Here is a 20,787-nt window from a genome sequence, read left to right as displayed (position 1 = left end):
CATCTCCATTGTTTAATAACAAAACCAACATCATTTTAAGTAAACAAAAATTAAACTACAGTTCACAAATCACTTACTTGATTACAGAAATCCACCAGAATGGGCTTTAAACAAACAACAAAAAAAATCACATTTCAGATTTTGTCTGAATTGTGAAGCAGATGAGCACAGCCAACTGCCTTCAACCCAAATTTCAGTTCTTCATTTTATTAATGCTTTGCTGGGCTTTTCCCTCCAGGTACTAATATTAGGGAAAGGTCAGTGCGAGAGCACAAGTAGATTTGCCCTTTATATACTCATGCCAAAGTGTTTGCTAGCATTAACAGAGGAAAATATACCCTGTGACCAAATATATAAACTTCTGCTACACCACAGATCTACATTTTGATGTGAATTTCTATCGTAAACAAACCATTGATAATTTAAATATTTTAGCAAAATAGTTGCTTAATGTATAATGGAGATCAACAAGTTAAATAATGCACTCAATGAAGCAAAATCATTGCACTGAAGGACCTACCTCCTCATCCTTCAAGTTAACGTCGACATTTTTGGATAGAAGGGATTTTAAAACATGATCAATGTTGTTCTCTCTACAATGATCAAATATAGTTTTGTCTTCTTCCCTGCAAAGAGAGGGAAAAAATATTTTCATACAGGCCACATTGAAGCTCGAGAGATTTCAAAATGGACAGAAAAACAGAGATGACAACAGTGGATATGACCAACTTCTACTTCAATAGTCTGGACAAAACAACAAGGGCATTTAACTTCCATTATTTTTCCCCAAATTCTTATGAAAAAACAATCTTCACCTTATTTTCAGTCTCTGTGCTTCATGAATGTACAATAAAAAATGACTTAGATGGACCCACAAGGTAGCACCCTCGCCTCTGCATCAGAAGGTTGTGGACTGTCACCCAACATCAGACCTTTGAGGTCAGTCTAGGCTGACAATTCAGTGAACTATCGAGTGAGTGCTCATTATTGAAATTAGAAGTTAAACCAAGGCACATCTACCTCTTCTGGTGGACATTAAAGATCCTAAAGCATTATTTGAAGAAATATACATTTCTCTCCGCAGCCAACTCAGCCAGTTGCTACCGAAGTACAGATTAAATGATAATTCATCCCAGTGCTGTATGTGCAACTTTGCTGGTACCGAAAGGCTACTATATTTGCCTACTTTGTACTTCAAAAAGGTCATTTTGATAATGTGTCATATAAATTCAAGCATTACTTATTATCCGTTTTCTCTCCAACTGGAGGCACCAATTGATGGGTGGACTATTAAACTTCCTGTTACGTGGGTTGTCAATGTTATGGTATTAAAAATGCTGGGATTAACACGCTTTGGAAGATGGTCCAGCTGGATCATGCATCCTGGAGCTTCCAAGGGCATTTTTCACCACTTTTCTCTTCTCCAGTCAAAAGGTGGAGGAGACCTTGGTTCAGTAGGCGACTATCAAAATGGGCAAGTGGCTCTTAAGGGGAAAGTGAATTCTGTCAGTCCTTATGCACAACTTGGATTTTTAATTTTCCATCCATTTGCTGCTGCCTTGGATCTTGTTCAAAAGAAATTAAGGGTTGGCATGGTGGTACATGCACCAGGCTGAGGCATCAAGATACTGTGCCATAGAGTGCTGGGATACGAGGCAACGCTAAATTATAGCACAACCTCACGACTGAAGCCAAGCGTCTCCTCACAAATAGAAAGGAAGGAAAAATCAGAGACCAGAAATCATTGCAGCTTTTGACAGGGACCAGCATGCTCACCAACCTCTGTCATGGATGCCTGGTGGCATAAAACACGCAGAGAACATTTCAAAACAAAACTTTAGGAAACAGCAAAGATTAGAAAACCTTCTGAGTCACCAAATAAATCTCCCATCAGTTCATTCTCCCATTTGGCAGCACATAAATGCAATTTTGCTCGTCCATGAAGAAACAGATATGCTATGTGACACACTGACAAGATGTGCATCGTCTAAAGGACAATGGTTGGGATGCGAGTGACTCATTTGTTGCACCTAGTTGCCTCAAGAAGGGGGTGGTAGGCATCCAGCATTTGTCCATTCGAGTATTTCAGAGGGCATTAAAAGTCAACCACATAGTGTGGGACTGGAGTTATGTGTAGACCAGACCAGGGAGGGCTGATGGGTTTTCTTTCCTGAAAGACAATCGCTAAACACCTCCGTTTTTACGGCAATCTGGCAGTTTTCATGGTCAATTATTTTTCCTGGTACCAGCAACAAATTCCTAGATTTATTGAATTCAATTTCAAGGGATCTGAACTCTCAGTCTCTGGGTTGCTGGTCTAGTAGCATAACCACCATCATATCTTCTATATATACACCATATAACAGGCTAACTTTGGCCTATTACAGTAATTAATACATCTCAAATATTGTTTTAAGTTTCAGTCTTAGTTCCAAGTGATTCATGCAATGGTGTGAAGGATGTGATTTGACTGCACTATTAGTAGTTTGCCGCAATGTAACCTTTTCAAGTGCCCTATTTCCTATATGTGTTCTACCTTACTGTCACACAAACACTTCACAGTATATCACGCAATTGATTTCTGATAAAATTCCTTTTCCAAAATCAAATTACATTGTGCATAAATTACTCTATTTAGTGCTACAATGCACTAACTCAGCTATGTTTCAATGATCATATATAAATACTATAACATCAGTACAATCTGGATCCTGAAAGCATTGTATGGCGGCAGGGTTATGCAATCTGTTGGAAAGCAACATGGAACTGAATAAAACAAGTTCATGTGATCGTACACATCCAGCATTGCATCACCGGGAAAATAAAGCAGGGAAAAAGATCTATCAATGTTGCAATGAATTACTGGTGTAAACAGGAGGTTTAACCTGCTGCTAACGTGATGCTGCTGAAAGATGACACTTGAGCGGAGCATGTTCAAGAGCGAGTCCACATGGGATTCCTGCAACAGTTATTGTTTATGTTGAGATGTCCTCCGGGAGAAATTTTCACTTAATCTATAATTATCTCTGCGCTTTAATCACTTCCCTACTTTAGAAGCTGCGATGCACAGACTGCAAGAAAGCTCATTAACTCAGCGCATCTCTTCTCCCCTGTCACTGCCACTGTTTAATTGCAATATGCGACTATTATCTATTGTCGCAACTGTGATTTTTCTTTTCATAATGGGTGGGGGGGGCGGGGGAGAGCGGGTCTCAGAGGTACCAGCCGCAGCCGATTCACAGCTTTTCAATTATTTTGTGGCCAGACGCTTCTTGCAAGTTGAATAAATTGGTAACTGAGTTTATTCCCTCTTGTGCCCAGATGTCAAATTCTGGAAAGAGATTGGGGTGGGGGGGGGCGGGGGGCGCTGGGTGGCACATTGGTGTTTGACACTCTGTGTAATATATGAATAGCCCTCGGCCCCAACGATAAATCAGAATGATCTGCCAAAACAGTTCATCTGTCTGCCAGAGCGAATAATCAGCCCATCACCAATGTTCAGTGGGCATTAGCCAGGAATGGTCCCAGGGACCAGCTGGCTGCAGGTACCAGTGGTGAAATGGCGCTGTGTGCAGGTAAGTTGCAGGGCACTCAGCAGTCGTGAGGTATGGTGGAAAGATTGAAGGCTCGCGGCAGTTTTAAATCTTTGTCTTGTTTCATCTGTAACCAGACCTACCAGGGATTCAAGTGTACTTAATGTACAAAATACTCCATTTAGATGGAAGAAGCATGCTGGAGCTATTATGTATGTACTGGAATAAATAGGCCCAGAATTTATAATTCGGATGATGTGAACTAACAGTGTTCGCCTTCATTCCACCGTTGAAACTTACCGCAACTTCGGGATTTGACGCACACGAAAATCATGAAGTTGTGGTCGGTCAGTCACTGCTCGGACACAGGCCTCCTCCCCCAGCCCTCCACAGAGCCGACAATCAGTGTAATCATTCAAATCAGGGAAACTGTCAAACACTTTGGTTCTTCCGCAGTAAGTATGCTGTTAAATTCCCCACTAAAAGCTAGACCCATAGGGATTAGGTGAGACTGGAGTTTTAACAACGCATTGACTGCTAAACAAAGCTTATGGGTCTGAAAAACTAATTTTAATTTTGTGCAGTGCGAAATTTATCCACAAAAATGAAAATTACAATTTTTAAGAAACTTTTAAAAATATATAATTAAAAAATTTTTTATTCAGGTTTGTCGTTTCCCCATGCATGAGCCCCAATCTTTGTTTTATATAAGAACATAAGAATTAGGAACAGGAGTAGGCCATCTAGCCCCTCGAGCCTGCTCCGCCATTCAACAAGATCATGGCTGATCTGGCCGTGGACTCAGCTCCACTTTCCCATCCGCTCCCCATAACCCTTAATTCCCTTATTGGTTAAAAATCTATCTATCTGTGATTTGAATACATTCAATGAGCTAGCCTCAACTGCTTCACTGGGCAGAGAATTCCACAGATTCACAACCCTCTGGGAGAAGAAATTCCTTCTCAACTCGGTCTTAAATTGGCTCCCCCATATTTTGAGGCTGTGCCCCGAATTCTAGTCTCCCCGAACAGTGGAAACAACCTCTCTGCCTCTATCTTGTCTATCCCTTTCATTATTTTAAATGTTTCTATAAGATCACCCCTCATCCTTCTGAACTCCAACGAGTAAAGACCCAGTCTACTCAATCTATAAGGTAACCCCCTCATCTCTGGAATCAGCCTAGTGAATCATCTCTGTACCCCCTCCAAAGCTAGTATATCCTTCCTTAAGTAAGGTGACCAAAACTGCACGCAGTACTCCAGGTGTCGCCTCACCAATACCCTGTACAGTTGCAACAGGACCTCCCTGCTTTTGTACTCCATCCCTCTCGCAATGAAGGCCAACATTCCATTTGCCTTCCTGATTACCTGCTGCACCTGCAAACTAACTTTTTGGGATTCATGCACAAGGACCCCCAGGTCCCTCTGCACCACAGCATGTTGTAATTTCTCCCCATTCAAATAATATTCCCTTTTACTGTTTTTTTTTTTCCCCCCCAAGGTGGATGACCTCACATTTTCCGACATTGTATTCCATCTGCCAAACCTTAGCCCATTCGCTTAACCTATCTAAATCTCTTTGCAGCCTCTCTGTGTCCTCTACACAACCCGCTTTCCCACTAATCTTTGTGTCATCTGCAAATTTTGTTACACTACACTCTGTCCCCTCTTCCAGGTCATCTATGTATATTGTAAACAGTTGTGGTCCCAGCACCGATCCCTGTGGCACACCACTAACTACCGATTTCCAACCCAAAAAGGACCCATTTATCCCGACTCTCTGCTTTCTGTTAGCCAGCCAATTCTCGATCCATGCTAATACATTTCCTCTGACTCCGCACACCTTTATCTTCTGCAGTAATCTTTTGTGTGGCACCTTATTGAATGCCTTTTGGAAATCTAAATACACCACATCCATCGGTACACCTCTATCCACCATGCTCGTTATATCCTCAAAGAATTCCAGTAAATTAGTTAAACATGATTTCCCCTTCATGAATCCATATTGCGTCTGCTTGATTGCACTATTCCTATCTAGATGTCTCACTATTTCTTCCTTAATGATAGCTTCAAGCATTTTCCCTACTACAGATGTTAAACTAACCGGCCTATAGTTACCTGCCTTTTGTCTGCCACCTTTTTAAAACAGAGGCGTTACATTAGCTGCTTTCCAATCCACTGGTACCTCCCCAGAGTCCAAAGAATTTTGGTAGATTATAACGAATGCATCTGCTATAACTTCCGCCATCTCTTTTAATACCCTGGGATGCATTTCATCAGGACCAGGGGACTTGTCTACCTTGAGTTCCATTAGCCTGTCCAGCACTACCCACCTAGTGATAGTGATTGTCTCAAGGTCCTCCCTTCCCACATTCCCGTGACCAGCAATTTTTGGCATGGTTTTTGTGTCTTCCACTGTGAAGACCGAAGCAAAATAATTGTTTAAGGTCTCAGCCATTTCCACATTTCCCATTATTTAATCCTCCTTCTCATCTTCTAAAGGGACCAACATTTACTTTAGTCACTCTCTTCCGTTTTATATATCAGTAAAAGTTTTTACTATCTGTTTTGCGCAAGTTTACTTTCATAATCTATCTTTCCTTTCTTTATTGCTTTCTTAGTCATTCTTCGCTGTCGTTTAAAATTTTCCCAATCTTCTAGTTTCCCACTAACCTTGGCCACCTTATACGCATTGGTTTTTAATTTGATACTCTCCTTTATTTCCTTGGTTATCCACGGCTGGTTATCCCTTCTCTTACCACCCTTCTTTTTCACTGGAATATGTTTTTGTTGAGCACTATGAAAGAGCTCCTTAAAAGTCCTCCACTGTTCCTCAATTGTGTCACCGTTTAGTCTGTGTTCCCAGTCTACTTTAGCCAACTCTGCCCTCATCCCACTGTCGTCCCCTTTGTTTAAGCATAGTACCCTCGTTTGAGACACTACTTCCTCACCCTCAATCTGTATTACAAATTCAGCCATACTGTGATCACTCATTCCGAGAGGATCTTTTACTAGGAGATCATTTATTATTCTGTCTCATTACACAGGACCAGATCTGAGATAGCTTGCTCCCTTGTAGGTTCTGTAACATACTGTTCTAAGAAACAATCCCATATGCATTCTATAAATTCCTCCACAATGGGGCCTAAAAACTACGCCCACCAGTGACTTTTTCCCCTTGCTATCTCTAATCTCCACCCACAATGATTCAACATTTTGTTCATTAGAGCCAATATCATCTCTCACAACTGCCCTGATATCATCCTTTATTAACAGAGCTACCCCACCTCCTTTCCCTTCTTGCCTATCTTTCCGAATTGTCAGATACCCCTGTATGTTTAATTTCCAGTCTTGGCCACCCTGCAACCACGTTTCTGTAATGGCCACCAAATCATACCCATTTGTAATGATTTGTGCCGTCAACTCATTTACTTTATTTCGAATGCTGCGTGCGTTTAGGTAGAGTGTTTTAATACTAGTTTTTAAACCATGACTTTTAGTTTTGACCCCTCCTGCAGCCCCTTTATATTCATACATATTGTTCCTTCCTATCACTTTGTGGTTTACACTTACCCCAGTGCTACTCTGTTCTGTTGCCTCCTGCCTTTTGCATTCTTTCTTGGGGTCCTATTCATCTGAGCTCTCACCCACTCTAACTAGCTCAGAGCCCTCTCCTGGGTTCCGAATACTCCTCGCATTGAGGCACCGAGCTTTCAGGCTTGCCTTTTTATTATACTTAGACCCTTTAGAATTTTGCTGTAATGTGGCTCTTTTTGTTTTTTGCCTTGGGTTTCTCTGCCCTCCACTTTTACTCATTTCCTTTCTGTCTTTTGCTTCTGTCTCCATTTTGTTTCCCTCTGTCTTCCTGCATTGGTTCCCATCCCCCTGCCATATTAGTTTAACTCCTCCCCAACAGCACTGGCAAACACTCCCCCCACCCCACCCCCCCCCCGCCCCCCCCGCAAAGGACATTGGTTCTGGTCCTGCCTAGGTGCAGACCGTCCGGTTTGTACTGGTCCCACCTCCCCCAGAACCGGTTCCAATGCCCCAGGAATTTGAATCCCTCCCTGCTGCACCACTGCTCAAGCCACGTATTCATCTGAGCTATCCTGCGATTCCTACTCTGATTAGCACGTGGCACTGGTAGCAATCCTGAGATTACTACTTTTGAGCTCCTACTTTTTAATTTAGCTCCTAGCTCCTTAAATTAGTCTCGTAGAACCTCATCCCTTTTTTTTTTAAAACCTATATCGTTGGTACCAATGTGCACCACGACAACTGTCTGTTCACCCTCCCTTTTCAGAATGTCTATCTCAGTTTGCTCTCTCAAACATTAGAATTTTAACAGCTTACTCACTTTCTTTTGTGCTTTGATTGGCTGCTTAGGCAGCTTGTTGATGTCACAGGATCCCCACTACACTTTGCTAATTTGAATTGAATGTCGCAAGACCCGAACCTCTTGACAGAGATCACAAGACCTTTGTGCGAAACTTACTGTGGGGCCAGCGGTGAATATCTTTGCTTCATCGCTGTCCGCAAATTCCGGGTCATCATGCTTCACTCTCTTAGAATGTAAAAGGTACCACATGCTTTACTGCAAATACATGTAACTACATCTCTCACCTGTTGCTTACATTTTTTTTTAATGCTTTCCATGAAATGGTTAAAGAGATAGCAGCCGAAGCAGAACATTTCACTACAGGCCAGTGCTGCACAGCTTACATAGGATTATTTAGAATTTTACAGCACAGCAACAGGTCATGTGGCCCATCAGGTCTATGCCAGTGTTTTTGCTCCACACGAGCCTCCTCCCACCCTATTTCATATAATCTCATCAATAAATCCTTCTATTCCTTTCTCTCTCATGTACTTACCTACCTTCCCCTTAACTGCATCAATGCTATTCGCTTCAACTACTCCATCAAATCCTATCAAACACCTTCATAATTTTAAAGCCCTTTAGCAGGTCATCTATCAGTCTTCTCTTTTCTAGAGAAAAGAGCCCCAAGCCTGTTCACTCTTTCCTCAGTTGTACCCTCTCAGTTCTGGTATCATTCTTGTAAATCTTTTTTGGACTTTCTCCAGTGCTTATATAATCCTATAAATCTAGACAACAGCAGTGCATGGTACTCAAAACGTGGTCTAAACAAGGTTTTATTTAAGTTTAACATAATTTCGGTTATGTATGTAAACCTGTAATTACCATGTCTAACCACCAGAAGACTGACACCTGGAGTCCCAAGCGATCCCACAATCCCTTATGAGCACCTGTATATAAGGCCTCACCGGCTGGAGAGGCACTCTGAGATCTGTAATAAAGGACTACGGTCACACCTACTTGAGCTTGCAGTATCTAGTCTGACTCTATATACAAGACATAACAACTGGCGACGAGATACAGAAAACACTTGGACCAAATCAAACTCAGATTTACGGACTATCCAGAACAACCCACAATAGACTACCTTTTTCGACCCTCCAACACATACACAAGTGGCAACCGACCCAGCGGTTGACCACGAAGCAGAACCCATCACGCTCAACAGCCCAGCAAGGCTCACCACCCCCAACAGTCCAGCAAGGCCAGCTACACAGCAGCCTAGCGAAGGCCCAACAAACAACTCACCAACACCAGCATTTGCACCGAGACGATCAACCAGGGAAAGGAAGGCCCTGAATCGACTCACATTGTAAATAGTTACACTATTGACTTTGGGAGTTTGGGGGGGGGGGGGGAAGGGGCGGGGTTACGTATGTAAGTCTGTAATTACCATGTCTAACCACAATCCCTTGGAAGCACCTGTATATAAGGCGGCCTCACAGGTTGGAGAGGCAATCTGAGATCTGTAATAAAGGACTACGGTCACACCTACTTGAGCTTGCAGTATCTAGTCTGACTCTTTATCGAAGACATAACTATTTCGCTACGAGTTCTTCTCAATAACCCAATCCAGCCCCTTAATTTCTTGCCCTTTGCCTCAGCAATTTGCTCATCTTCCTCCTTCCCTTGTCCTGAAGGTGCTGGCACCTTAATGCGGTACAGCTCCTCAAAGGCCAGGAAGCCTCTGAAAGATTGTCCAGATGGCTGTTATGCACCCAGTGAGCCTCGACAGTGAGTGTCGTCAAGCTACAGCCAAGCCAGACCCTGACCTTGACCTTATCCAATGTCCACCCATACACATTTCTGGCAAAGACATGGATAGGGATCAGGAGCAGGAACATTGGCCGATCTTCTTCACCCATGGTGAGCTCGTTAAATTCAGTCTCCCACCCCTCAATCCACAAATTACCACCCCAGCTGAGACCTGCTAATCTAGCTGATCAAACCTGGGACCTTGTGCAGCTCAGCTATTCACTGGATAAACTCACTGGGCTATTGGGGTAAATGTGTAAAGGTCCTGCTCACAAAATAGATGACTGCAAGTCATTCGTGCCTGTGGGGTAATTGTTGTACAGCAATTAAAATATCAGTTCACACACAATAAAAAGCATCGTCTTGTCAACTAATTTCTATAAGGATTCCTGTCGCACAGCAGCTCCTCCTACTTGTCAGTTGCTTCAGAAGCACATTCTCCTCACATCTACTGTTTTGATCGTTACACCAGCAGCTTTCAAACTTTGCTGTGTGGGGGGTGGTCCCTCTTCACAAAACCATCCCTGGCCTCAGAACAAAAAGATTACCTGTTCCACGACGTTAATATTTTTTGGTACATTGTTAGTGGTAGGATGCTTGGGACGAGAAGACTTTTCCAATTTCTAAAAGGCAACAACAACTATCCAAAATGAAGGAGCGCTTCATCAAAAATGTTTTTATCAGCATACAGCAAGAAAAAGTAAGTATTAGTGAGTCAACAAATACAGAAGAATGCAAATATTGGAGGACGGATGGATAGATATGAATCAGATAGCCTTGGGGACCATCTCCATTAAAACCCTCCCCCCCCCCCACCATTGCCCGAGCTCCCCTTATGGACCCAGTTTTAAATCTTCTGCATTTCATCTTTCTATTTATATTTCTCAGTGCAGTGGCAACACTGGGATGCTGGGTAATGGAACATTCTTCTACTTTCAGGTGTCAATGTCAAGCTTCCAGATCAGGAATAAGAAAGGTAGAAATATAACAGAAAAGACCATTATCTCTGTCCCACCCAATAATCCTATCTAACTATCAACCTCAGATGACTGGACTACTTTTGAGTGAAATTGATAATTTGTGCTAAATTCTGGACAGTTTTGTAATAAGCAATTGTACCCCATCGCTACTACATTAAGAATGTCCAAAAAAGCACTTGGGATTACCGTCATCCCGTCAGTCTGCAATGAATTGAAAGCTAGGTTCCAGTAGGTGATTGACAGTGTGCTAATCTACTGCTCCACTTAATTCCCCAACCAATGCCACTTCAGAATCTGTGGTGACTTATTTTTTTCACTGCCTCCCAGATGGCGTAGCAAAGATTGAAGCTCGCCATGTGGGGAATCACAGGTGCAAACATGTGCTCCATCACCATGGCACAGTGTACTGGGAGCTCCAGAGCACTCTGCGATCAAGTATTCATCACAATCATCATTTCAGCTTCATTAAACAATGTAAACAATTTAAAAGAAAAAAATCTTTGTACAATTGTTTCAATTCGACATTTTGAATTTTTAAATGTCCCGATTTGAAACAGCTGAAGTTATTCTCCAATATTCTCAAACGTTAGTCTTGAATATTCTAAAAACATTGTGTGATTCAGGTGAAAAACTCCCAGGTTAAGCAGCTTTTCGTATCTTCTCAGAATACAAGTACAATTCTTTTTTAAATTAGCTGCATGTCTCTAGTAGCTGATGATGGTCATAGCTCATTAATTCAAAAATTATTTCCCCACCAAAAGTGTCCTTTGTGCTGTGGGTTTATTGAGGTGATCTGGGTGGAGATAGTTCCAGTGGGCTAAGGCTCAATTCTACACAATAAAATTGAAAAACTATTTTCCTTCTTCTCACAAGTAGTACATTTGGAAATACTATGGATACAGTACGAATGCATTTCAGCAACTAAAAAAAAAATCACATTACAAGGAGAAAAATTAAAAATCAACAGAAACATCATTTATTTCCATGATAATGTTTTTGTATAAATATATGGGCTTCACAATTCAGCCCTGAAGATAGGCCTTATGATGGGAGAAGCCAAGGAGCTAGACAAAGTAAAGCGGGATACAGGCAAGGCATAATTTGGATAAATACTTGAAAAGGAAACATTTGCAGGGCTTTGGGGAAAGAGCAGGGGAATTGGATTAATTGGATAACTCTCTCAAAGAACCAGAACAAGCACAGGCACAATGGACCCCTGCTGTGCTGTACGATTCTGTTCAACGTGCCATCACTTTTATTGGAGGGGGGAAAACTTAATGTACACAGAAGCACAGTTGGCAGCAGCGAGTTTCTGAAAGGGGCATGCACGCCCTTAGAGCTTGAAACTCAACTTGCAGCAAACATATATCCGCACCCACCCACCACCACCACTTCATTTTTTGACAGTTTACTTGGTGCAGTTTACGGCACTGTGGAGTCATCTAAAATTCTGCCTTCCAAGCCAAATATAATTTACCCCTAGAAAGGTTATGCTTACTTTAAACATGAAAATAAAAGGAATCAATATTGTCATGTATGTACACCATGTATACTGACTGTATAGTTACATAAGGTATGCCACCAGAGGGCACTGTGGTGGGAGACCTGAGGGTCACCTGCATAGATGTGCAGGGCCCAGTATAAAAGGCTGCCCACCATGCTTGTGCCTCACTCTGGAGTTACAATAAATGGGACGAAGGTCACAACAGCTCAAGTACATTACTAGACCTCGTGCAGCAATTCATAAGAGTATTAAAGACATAACAAATATAACTTTAAAGGTTCCAGTTCTCAAAGATAAAAATCTAGCCACGGATATATTGGGCCTGAAATCGTGCTCCCCACGGGCGTGTACGAGGTGCGCACAGGCCGGTGGGGTCGCCGCAAGTTCAGGTTTTATGTTTAGGTAAGCGCATGCGCCTAAACCCGGCACTTGCAATTTGTCAAAAATTCTCTCGACAGATCGCACGCCTCCGAAACTAAAGGGCTTCCGCAGGCGGAGAGTTGGGTTATGTGCTCAACTTCTGCCCAGCAAATGTCCTTCAAATTCTTGCAACTGAAAAAAGCAGGCATAAGGCTACCACATTTCTCTATTCCTCCACACCCTGCAGTGTTCTTCCTTGAGTTTATACTCCATTCTTTGTGGTTTTCATTCCTTAAATGCATTACCTCACAATTCTTTGCATGAAATTGCATCTGCTAGTTGTCTGTCCTGTCTGCTAACCGATCTCCCCGCTTGAGCTCTTTTACAGTCCTCCTCACTGTATGCCAAACCCTTGACTTTTGTGTTGTCAGCTCCCTACACTCAAGTTAAAATAATCTATTTATAGAAGTAGATAAGTGGTCCGAGCACTGACTTCCAACCCATCTTCAATCTGAGTGGCACCCATTAAACTTAACCTTTTGCATCCTAAACATCAACTAACTTTCTATCCATGCGGCTACATTTCCTTATATACCATACTCCAGAATTATTACAGCACAACTCCTGTGAGACACCTTACAAAACATGTATCTGGAAATCCATTTAAGCTACATCTACGACATTTCCTTTTATTATCTAATAAGCCATTTCACAAAACACTACTAAATTTGTCAAAAACAATGACCCGGAATTTGCGGTCAGCCATGAAGCAAAGGCATTCATCTCTGGCCCCGAAGTAAGCTTCGCACAAAGATCTTGTGATCTCTGTGACAAGAAATTTGGGTTTTTCAATGTTCAATTCAAATCAACGGAGTATAGTGGGGATGCGCTAGTACGAGCTGTTGTGACGTCAACAAGCTGTCTAAGCAGCCAGTCAAATCACAGAATTATCACAGACAGCGAACAAGGAAGAAAGAAGATTGGGACTCTCATATGGGGAAAAGGTAGACCCGAAATAAAGGTGAAGTCACTTTTTAAAAAAAATGTAAGATATATTTTTTAAGTTTCTTAAAAGTTGTAATTTTTATTAAAATGGATTAAATTTCCCACTGCACAAAGTTAAAATTAGTTTTTCCAGACCCATAACCTTTGATAGCAGTTAATGCGGTTAAAACCCCAGTTACACCTAATCCCTTTGCATCTAACTTTTAGTGGCGAATTGAACAGCGGTATTACTTCGGAAGAGCCAAAGTTTTATCTGGTTCTCTGATTTGAGATTTTACTGACTGCCAGGTTTGAGGGAGGTCGCAGCGCAGCGCAGCCCGCGTCGGAGAAGTGAATGACAAACCGTAACTTCAGGATTTCCGCCGATGCCAAACCCGAAGTTGAAGTAAATTTCAAAGGCAGAATGATACCAGCAGCAAATTCCGGACTAATGTACTTTGAACAAATCTATTCTGACTGGCCACCACTATCCCATGCATTTCTAAATACACATTATGATCTTGAATTATGAATTCTAAGAATTTGTTCACAACTGATGTTAAACTATCTGGTTTATAGTTGTCCAGTATATTCTTCACTTCCTTCCTGAACATTGGGCTATCTTCCAGTCCTCCAGCACACTCTGTGGGCCCAAGTTTCCACACGCGCCGAGAACGGCGCAGTCCCGACCTGGACGCCCGTTTTTCGCGCCACAAAGTGCGCCTAAAAAAATCCTCGGTATTCTCCACCTACTTGCAGGTCCTCTGGCCCTCGGCGCAGCGCAGCACGAGCTATGGGGGGGGCGGAGCCAGGTCCCTGCGCTGAAAACAGTGCCGGGACCTCTGCACATGTGCGCTACACATTGGGCACGCAAGTGCAGTAGCTCCAGGCTCCGAACTGTGTGGGAGGGGCCCGAAGCACGCAGCCCCTAGCCCTGGCTGAATGGCCTCACTGCGGCTGCATGAATAAGGTTCCTCCCACGGCCAGCTCCTGCTCCCCCCCCGACCAGACCCGACACTCGCTCCCCGCTCCCCCCACTGCCTCCGGACCAGACCAGACCCGACACCCGCTCCCTGCCCCTCCCTGCCTCCCGCTCCCCCCCTGCCTCCGGACCAGACCCGACACCCGCTCCCCCCCCCTGCCTCCGGACCAGACCAGACCCGACACCCGCTCCCCGCCCCTCCCTGCCTCCCGACCAGACCAGACACCCGCTCCCCCCCTGCCTCCGGACCAGACCCGACACCCGCTCCCCCCCTGCCTCCGGATCAGACCCGACACTCGCTCCTCGCTCCCCCCCGCCCCCCCTGCCTCTGGACCAGACCCGACACTCGCTCACCCCCTTGCCTCCAGACCAGACCAGACACCCGCTCCCCTCCCCCCCCACCCCCTGCCTCCGGACCACACCAGACCCGACACCCGCTCCCCGCCCCCCCGACTGACTCGACCCGACCCGCGCTCCTGTTCCCGCTCCCCGCGCCCCCGACTGGACCCAACCCGACCCGCGCTCCCGCCCCCCGACCCGCCCCCCCTCCCTCTCTCTCTAACCTCCCCAATCCGACCCAACGCCACCTACCTGTAAAACTGGTGCTGGGGACGGGTCCTGCCCGAAGTCTCGGGCCGGCCCGTTCAGCCTTCGGTCCCGAAAGGCCTGCCTGAAGCACTTTCACACAGGTAGGAAGATGGTTTATTTAATCTTTTCTTTGCTTATAAATGTTTATTCAGGTTGGATTTATTTGTATAATATTTGTAGAAGTATAAATAAGGATTTATTATAGAATTTAATGACTTCCCTTCCCCCCCCCCCCACCTCGTTCTGGACGCCTAATTTGTAACCTGCGCCTGATTTTTTAATGCGTAGACAAGGTTTTTTCAGTTCTACAAAAATCTTCACTTGCTCCATTCTACTTTAGTTTGGAGTAAGCTTTCACTGTGGAAACTTTCAAATCAGGCGTCAGTGGCCGGACACGTCCCCTTTTGAAGAAAAAATTCTGTTCCCAAGTAGAACTGTTCTACCTGACTAGAACTGCAGAAAAAAAAATGTGGAGAATTGCGATTTCTAAGATAGTCCGTTCTCTACCAGTTGCTCCTAAAAATCAGGCGCAAATCATGTGGAAACTTGGGCCCGGATGTCTATGGAAATGTAAGGTACCCTAAGCTCGTGGTTTTGCCACTGGACTAGCAATAGCAGCTTAAAAATATCTGGAATAAAAAAAGTAAAGAAACCCAAAATGCAAGTAACAGTCCTCAAATAAGCTGGAATTTATCCACACGTTCTTCTGGTTGCTCCTTTATCACCACCTGTCACTCTCGTCAGATTGGCTAAGTATTCTATGATGGGTTTCACTGCCACTTCATTCGATGAGAAAAGTTTCCCCCTTATGAGAGAGGCTACATATCACATGATGATTCTGGCATCTTGTTAGCCATCCAGTTGATGCCTTGCAGTTATTTCAGCCACCAATTCTCTGATTTGGCTGAAGGGTCTTCTCTGAAAGCAGATAAGGCCATTTCACTCCGCCTGTAGGGAAATCACACTTTCACGGCCTTTCACTAGCACCAAACATTTCTCTTTTCTAACACACTTTGAACAACTTAGTCAACATTGCAAACTTTTTTCAGCTTTGGTGCAGCATCTCTGATATATCAGAGATGGTTCTTTTCCCAATTCTCTACTGCTAAGTGGAATCCCAGCTCTTCTTTATCGAGCTATTTGATACTGCAGAGCTTCTCTTCAACAGTGAGGGTTACATGCTCATACTTAACCAAGAACTTTCATTGCAGATAACCAAAAAGTATGATTTCTGCATTTCAAGTCTGATGTTCTCCTGTTCAGTGCTGGAACATTACAATTGGTGAGAAGTCATAGGGCTCAACATGCATATTTTGCACTAGTCTTTCATGCTTTTTTTGTTCATTTACATATACATTTTCAAATACAAAGAAAAATATGTTAAGACAGCTGAAATTAAGAAATGCAGTGCACAAGTAAGGTTAGTCGATGGTGGTGGTGGGGGGGGGTCAGATTAGTGGTCTTTTTGGAGTACTGACTTTCAAACTGGACTGCAATTATATTTTCCACATTCTTCATGTCACGCTGCAGTTTTCACTGAAAAACATCGAGCAGTAACAGCTCAAACAGCTACAAAACAACCCATCAACAGAGCCCATTATTAAGTAGCAGATTTTGTTTGAACAAGTAAAACAGGCACTTCCTGATTTTTTTTTTCTCCTGATCTCTTAGTCAACGTACACTACAAATCTGATCTGAAGCACATTTAGTTATCTCTATAACCGCAATCAATGCAGTTTTCTCAGAGCTTCTAAGTATTGTATTTTTACAATGACTCACAGCAGTGGGATGCTTGCAGCTGAATAATGAACCGAGGAGGAGGGTGATTCAAAGACAACGGTAGACTTGCAAGGGATGACTTTCCTTGCTTTGTGTGAAGACGAGCGCGTACAAAGGTTTCAGCAGAGAGACTAGAAATGACAAACGCTGGTTCCCCAGTTGGAATCGGCACCTCTGCCACCCATTACTGTCAGTGCTAACAATTAATTTATTTATTTGTGTAACTGAATCTTTTCCAGGCACCGGGGGAGATTACAATAGCACCAAACACTTAATCACATCCTGTATACAGCATGATAACCGATTCATTGATCCAGAGCACTGGCAAGTAACCACTCTCTAAAATAAATGTGAGGAACAGCTGGACATGCCCAAAGCATCAGGAGTGTTTGACTATACCATGTACACATAAAGGTTCCATTGTCCAATCCATTGGTGCACATCAATGGAATTCTGTCACTCAGTACACATGCATACAGTTAATGATGGCCAGATCATTCTCTTCCAGGCCAATGAAATATCCTCAAGACAACAGACATCTGTTGCTCAGTCTATTATGCTTGGTTCACTCGAAGGATAGAGGGGTTGAGGGTGTCTTTTTCAGGAGGGATGGCAATTTTGAAAGAGAGGGTTCAGCACCCGAAGAGAGGGAATAATTTCCAATGTCAGCTAGCATGTGCGCCAGGAAGGGAAAATGTGTGGTGAGCAGTTTAGTGGGAACGGGGTCAAGGGAGCAAGACGTGGGTCTCAAGGATGAGATGAGCTCGGAGAGGCACAAGGATGAGGAAGAAACTGGAGAGATGTGAGTAGAGGCAGAAGAGACAGCTGAATGAATGGTCTCAATCTTAGTGAAAAGTAACATAGGAACAGGAGTAGGCCATTTAGCCCCTTGAACCTGTCCTGCCATTCAATCAGATCATGGGATTTCTCCACTTATCCACATTTGCTCCATATCCCTTGATACCCTTGCTTAACAAGAATCTATTAATCCCAGTCTTGAAAATTTGAATTGATCCAACATTCACAGCCTATTTGGGAGGGGGGGGAAAGAGAATTCAAGATTTCCACTACCCATTCCTGATTTTGCTCCTAAATGGCCGTGTTCTAATTTTAAGACTATGCCTCCTTGAGGAAATATTTTCTCTGCATCTACCCCATCAAATCCTTTTATCATTTTAAATATCACAATTAGATCACCCTTCAAATCTTCTAAACTCAAGGGACTACATTTTTATGCAACCTGTCTTCATTTTTTAAGCCCAGGTATCATTCTGGTGAATCTGAGCTGTACCCTTCCATAGTCAATATAACTTTCCTGAGGTTCGGTGCTCAAAACTGAAAGTCATACTCCAAATGGGGTCTGACCAATGCTCTGTACAACTGAAGCAGCCTTCCTCACTTTTGACTTCCAATTCCCTTGAAATAAAGGCAAACATTCCATTAGCCTGTTTGCTCTGCTACAACTCCCTTTTGTTTCCAAGTTTCCACATGAACTTTATTGTATTTATCTGAACAAACTGGTATCCTTGTAATCAGCATTGGTAAACATCAACTTTGTTTTTGCTGCAAGCTTCCCTGATCTCCGAACTTATACACTCTACCACACTAGGGCCCCAAGTTTCCACATGTGGCAAAAAAGGCGCCATTAACGCAGTATTCTCGAGCTCCTTGGAGCTCGATGTCTGCTTGGCGCGGCGCACAGGGGGCGGAGCCTACCACTCGCGCCGATTTTGTAAGTAGGAGGGGGCGGGTACAATTTAAATGAGGCTTCTAGGTGCCGGCAACCCTGCGCGTGCGCGTTGGAGCGTTCGCGCACGCGCAGTCTGAAGTAAACATTGGCACTCGGCCATTTTTAAAAGTGCTGCAGAAAAAGTGAAGATTTGTTTCTTGGACCCCTGCAAAGGCTTGCATTTTAATTTTCTTGATATTTCTGTGTGTGAGGGAGTGCTTTTAGCAGCACTGCTGAATAAATCACCTGCTGAAATCAGTGAGTTCAGCTTTTCACTGCTAAACTTGCAGAACCGGTGCCTGCAAATTAAGGACTGTGTGTTTGAAGAAATAAAAGTGCCAATTCAACTTTGCAATGGATCAACTTCCACCAAGAACAAAGAATTTCTTGCATGAGGAAGCAAACCATTGCATAATATGTGGTGCACCCATTCTGCAAATTTAAATATAAAGATGTCGATGTGGCTGCCTCTCCCTGTCCAAATGGCCTCAGTCAGTCCCCCTCACAGCTCGAAGGCTGCTGCTGTTCTTTCTTCGGCTCCCGGCCAGCCACTGACGCCGCTGCAATCCCATGGCCGAATGGCCTCAAGTCCGTCGGGGTGCTGCATCTTCGCGGGGAATGAAGGCCTGCCTCAAGCACCAAGTCTGCTTGCTGCCTGCCCCTGCCGTCGAGACCGACACCACACCGCTGCCTCAAGCACTGAAGCTCAGCACCAAGGCTGCTTGCTGCCTGCCCCCGAGACCGACGCCACACCGCTGCCTGAAAGGCCTGCCTGAAGCACTTTCACACAGGTAGGAACATGGTTTATTTAATCTTTTCTTTGCTTATAAATTTTTATTCAGGTTGGATTTATTTGTATAATATTTGTATAAGTATAACTAAGGATTGATTGTAGAATTTAATGACTTCCCTTCTCCCCCTCCCCCCCCACCTCGTTCCCGACGCCTAATTTGTAACCTGCACCTGATTTTTTAAAGTGTCGACAAGGTTTTTTCAAGCGTACAAAAATCTTCACTTGCTCCATTCTAAGTTAGTTTGAGTACGTTTTCACTGTGGAAACTTTCAAATCAGGCGTCAGTGGCCGGACACGCCCCCTTTTGAAAAAAAAATTCAGTTCCAAAGTGAAACTGTTCTACCTGACTAGAACTGCAGAAAACTAAATGTGGAGAATTCCGATTTCTAAGATGCTCCGTTCTACACCAGTTGCTCCTAAAAATCAGGAGCAAATCATGTGGAAACTTGGGGCCTATATCACCACTGACTGAAGATCTGCAGACAACTCCGACTAGTCTTGCATCCTTTGTTATTCCTTAACTCCACCCATAGGGCCCAAAATTAATCGACATACCGCCCAATTACCACCCAAAAATGCAATTATGGTGAAAAAACACCTACATACCATCAACATACCATCCGGCGGAAAATTCATCAGTGACATACCACCATACGGTATACACACCGCCCACCCATGCAGACTGCCAACATACCACCCAAAAGTGCTAAATTCATGACATACCACTGACATACTGCCACAAAAGCATACTGTCCTGGAGAAGGTGCTTTTAAGTGGATCATAAAATGGCAGTATGTACACAGAGCTGACAGGTTTGTTTGATTACACAGATCTTTATAGTTCACAATTCGATTTATTTTTTAATGGATTGTAGTATTTTCTAGTGTTAGACAATAATAAAAATGGTCGAATAAAGCCTTATGTACTTCTTCATTAATGAACTATAATAAAAATGTTTAGTCTCCCCCACATCCCCAGTCTCTCCCACACCTGCAGTCTCTCTCCCACACCCCCAGTCTTCCTCTCTCTCCCTCACCCCCAGTCTTCCTCTCTCTCCCCCTCAGTCTCTGTCTCTCACTCCCCAGCCCAGTCTCTTCCACCCCAACAAGCTCTTCCCTCCAGTGATCTCATCCCCCAGCTACCCACCCCCGCCACCACAGCGATCTCTCCACCCACCCGCCCCTCCCCACAGGGATCTCTGCCCCCCCCGCCACTCTCAGAGCGATAACTCCACACGCTCCACCACCACTGCAGGGGGGGGGGGGGGGGGGGCGAGGTGTGGGGAGTTATCGCTCTGTGAGGGTGGGGGTGGGGCAGCGATCTCTCTACCCCACCCCCCGACAGCAATCTCTCCACACACCCCCCACACAGCGATCTCTCCACACACCACCCCCCTCCCCCCCCCACAGCGATCTCTCCTCCA

The 20,787-nt window shown here is 44.0% G+C and overlaps 1 protein-coding gene across 7 annotated transcripts in view; it reads right to left on the bottom strand.

Annotated features, from left to right (window-relative positions):
- The window catches only part of acbd6 (acyl-CoA binding domain containing 6), a 227,149-nt gene that overhangs the window by 136,405 nt on the left and 69,957 nt on the right, over positions 1 to 20,787 (bottom strand). For all 7 annotated transcript variants that reach the window (XR_011593981.1, XM_070886217.1, XM_070886219.1 and 4 more), the window contains one exon: positions 521 to 626. Coding sequence is in view for 6 of the 7 variants with exons in the window: in XM_070886217.1 (XP_070742318.1) it covers positions 521 to 626 (106 nt within the window). In the remaining variant the exon portion in view is untranslated. The remainder of the gene's footprint in view (positions 1 to 520; positions 627 to 20,787) is intronic.

Source organism: Pristiophorus japonicus, chromosome 8 (genome assembly GCF_044704955.1).
Source record: "Pristiophorus japonicus isolate sPriJap1 chromosome 8, sPriJap1.hap1, whole genome shotgun sequence".
Taxonomy (NCBI): Eukaryota; Metazoa; Chordata; class Chondrichthyes; family Pristiophoridae; genus Pristiophorus; species Pristiophorus japonicus.
The sequence above is the reverse complement of the archived record's forward strand: the minus strand, read 5'-3'. Positions and strand labels throughout refer to the sequence as shown.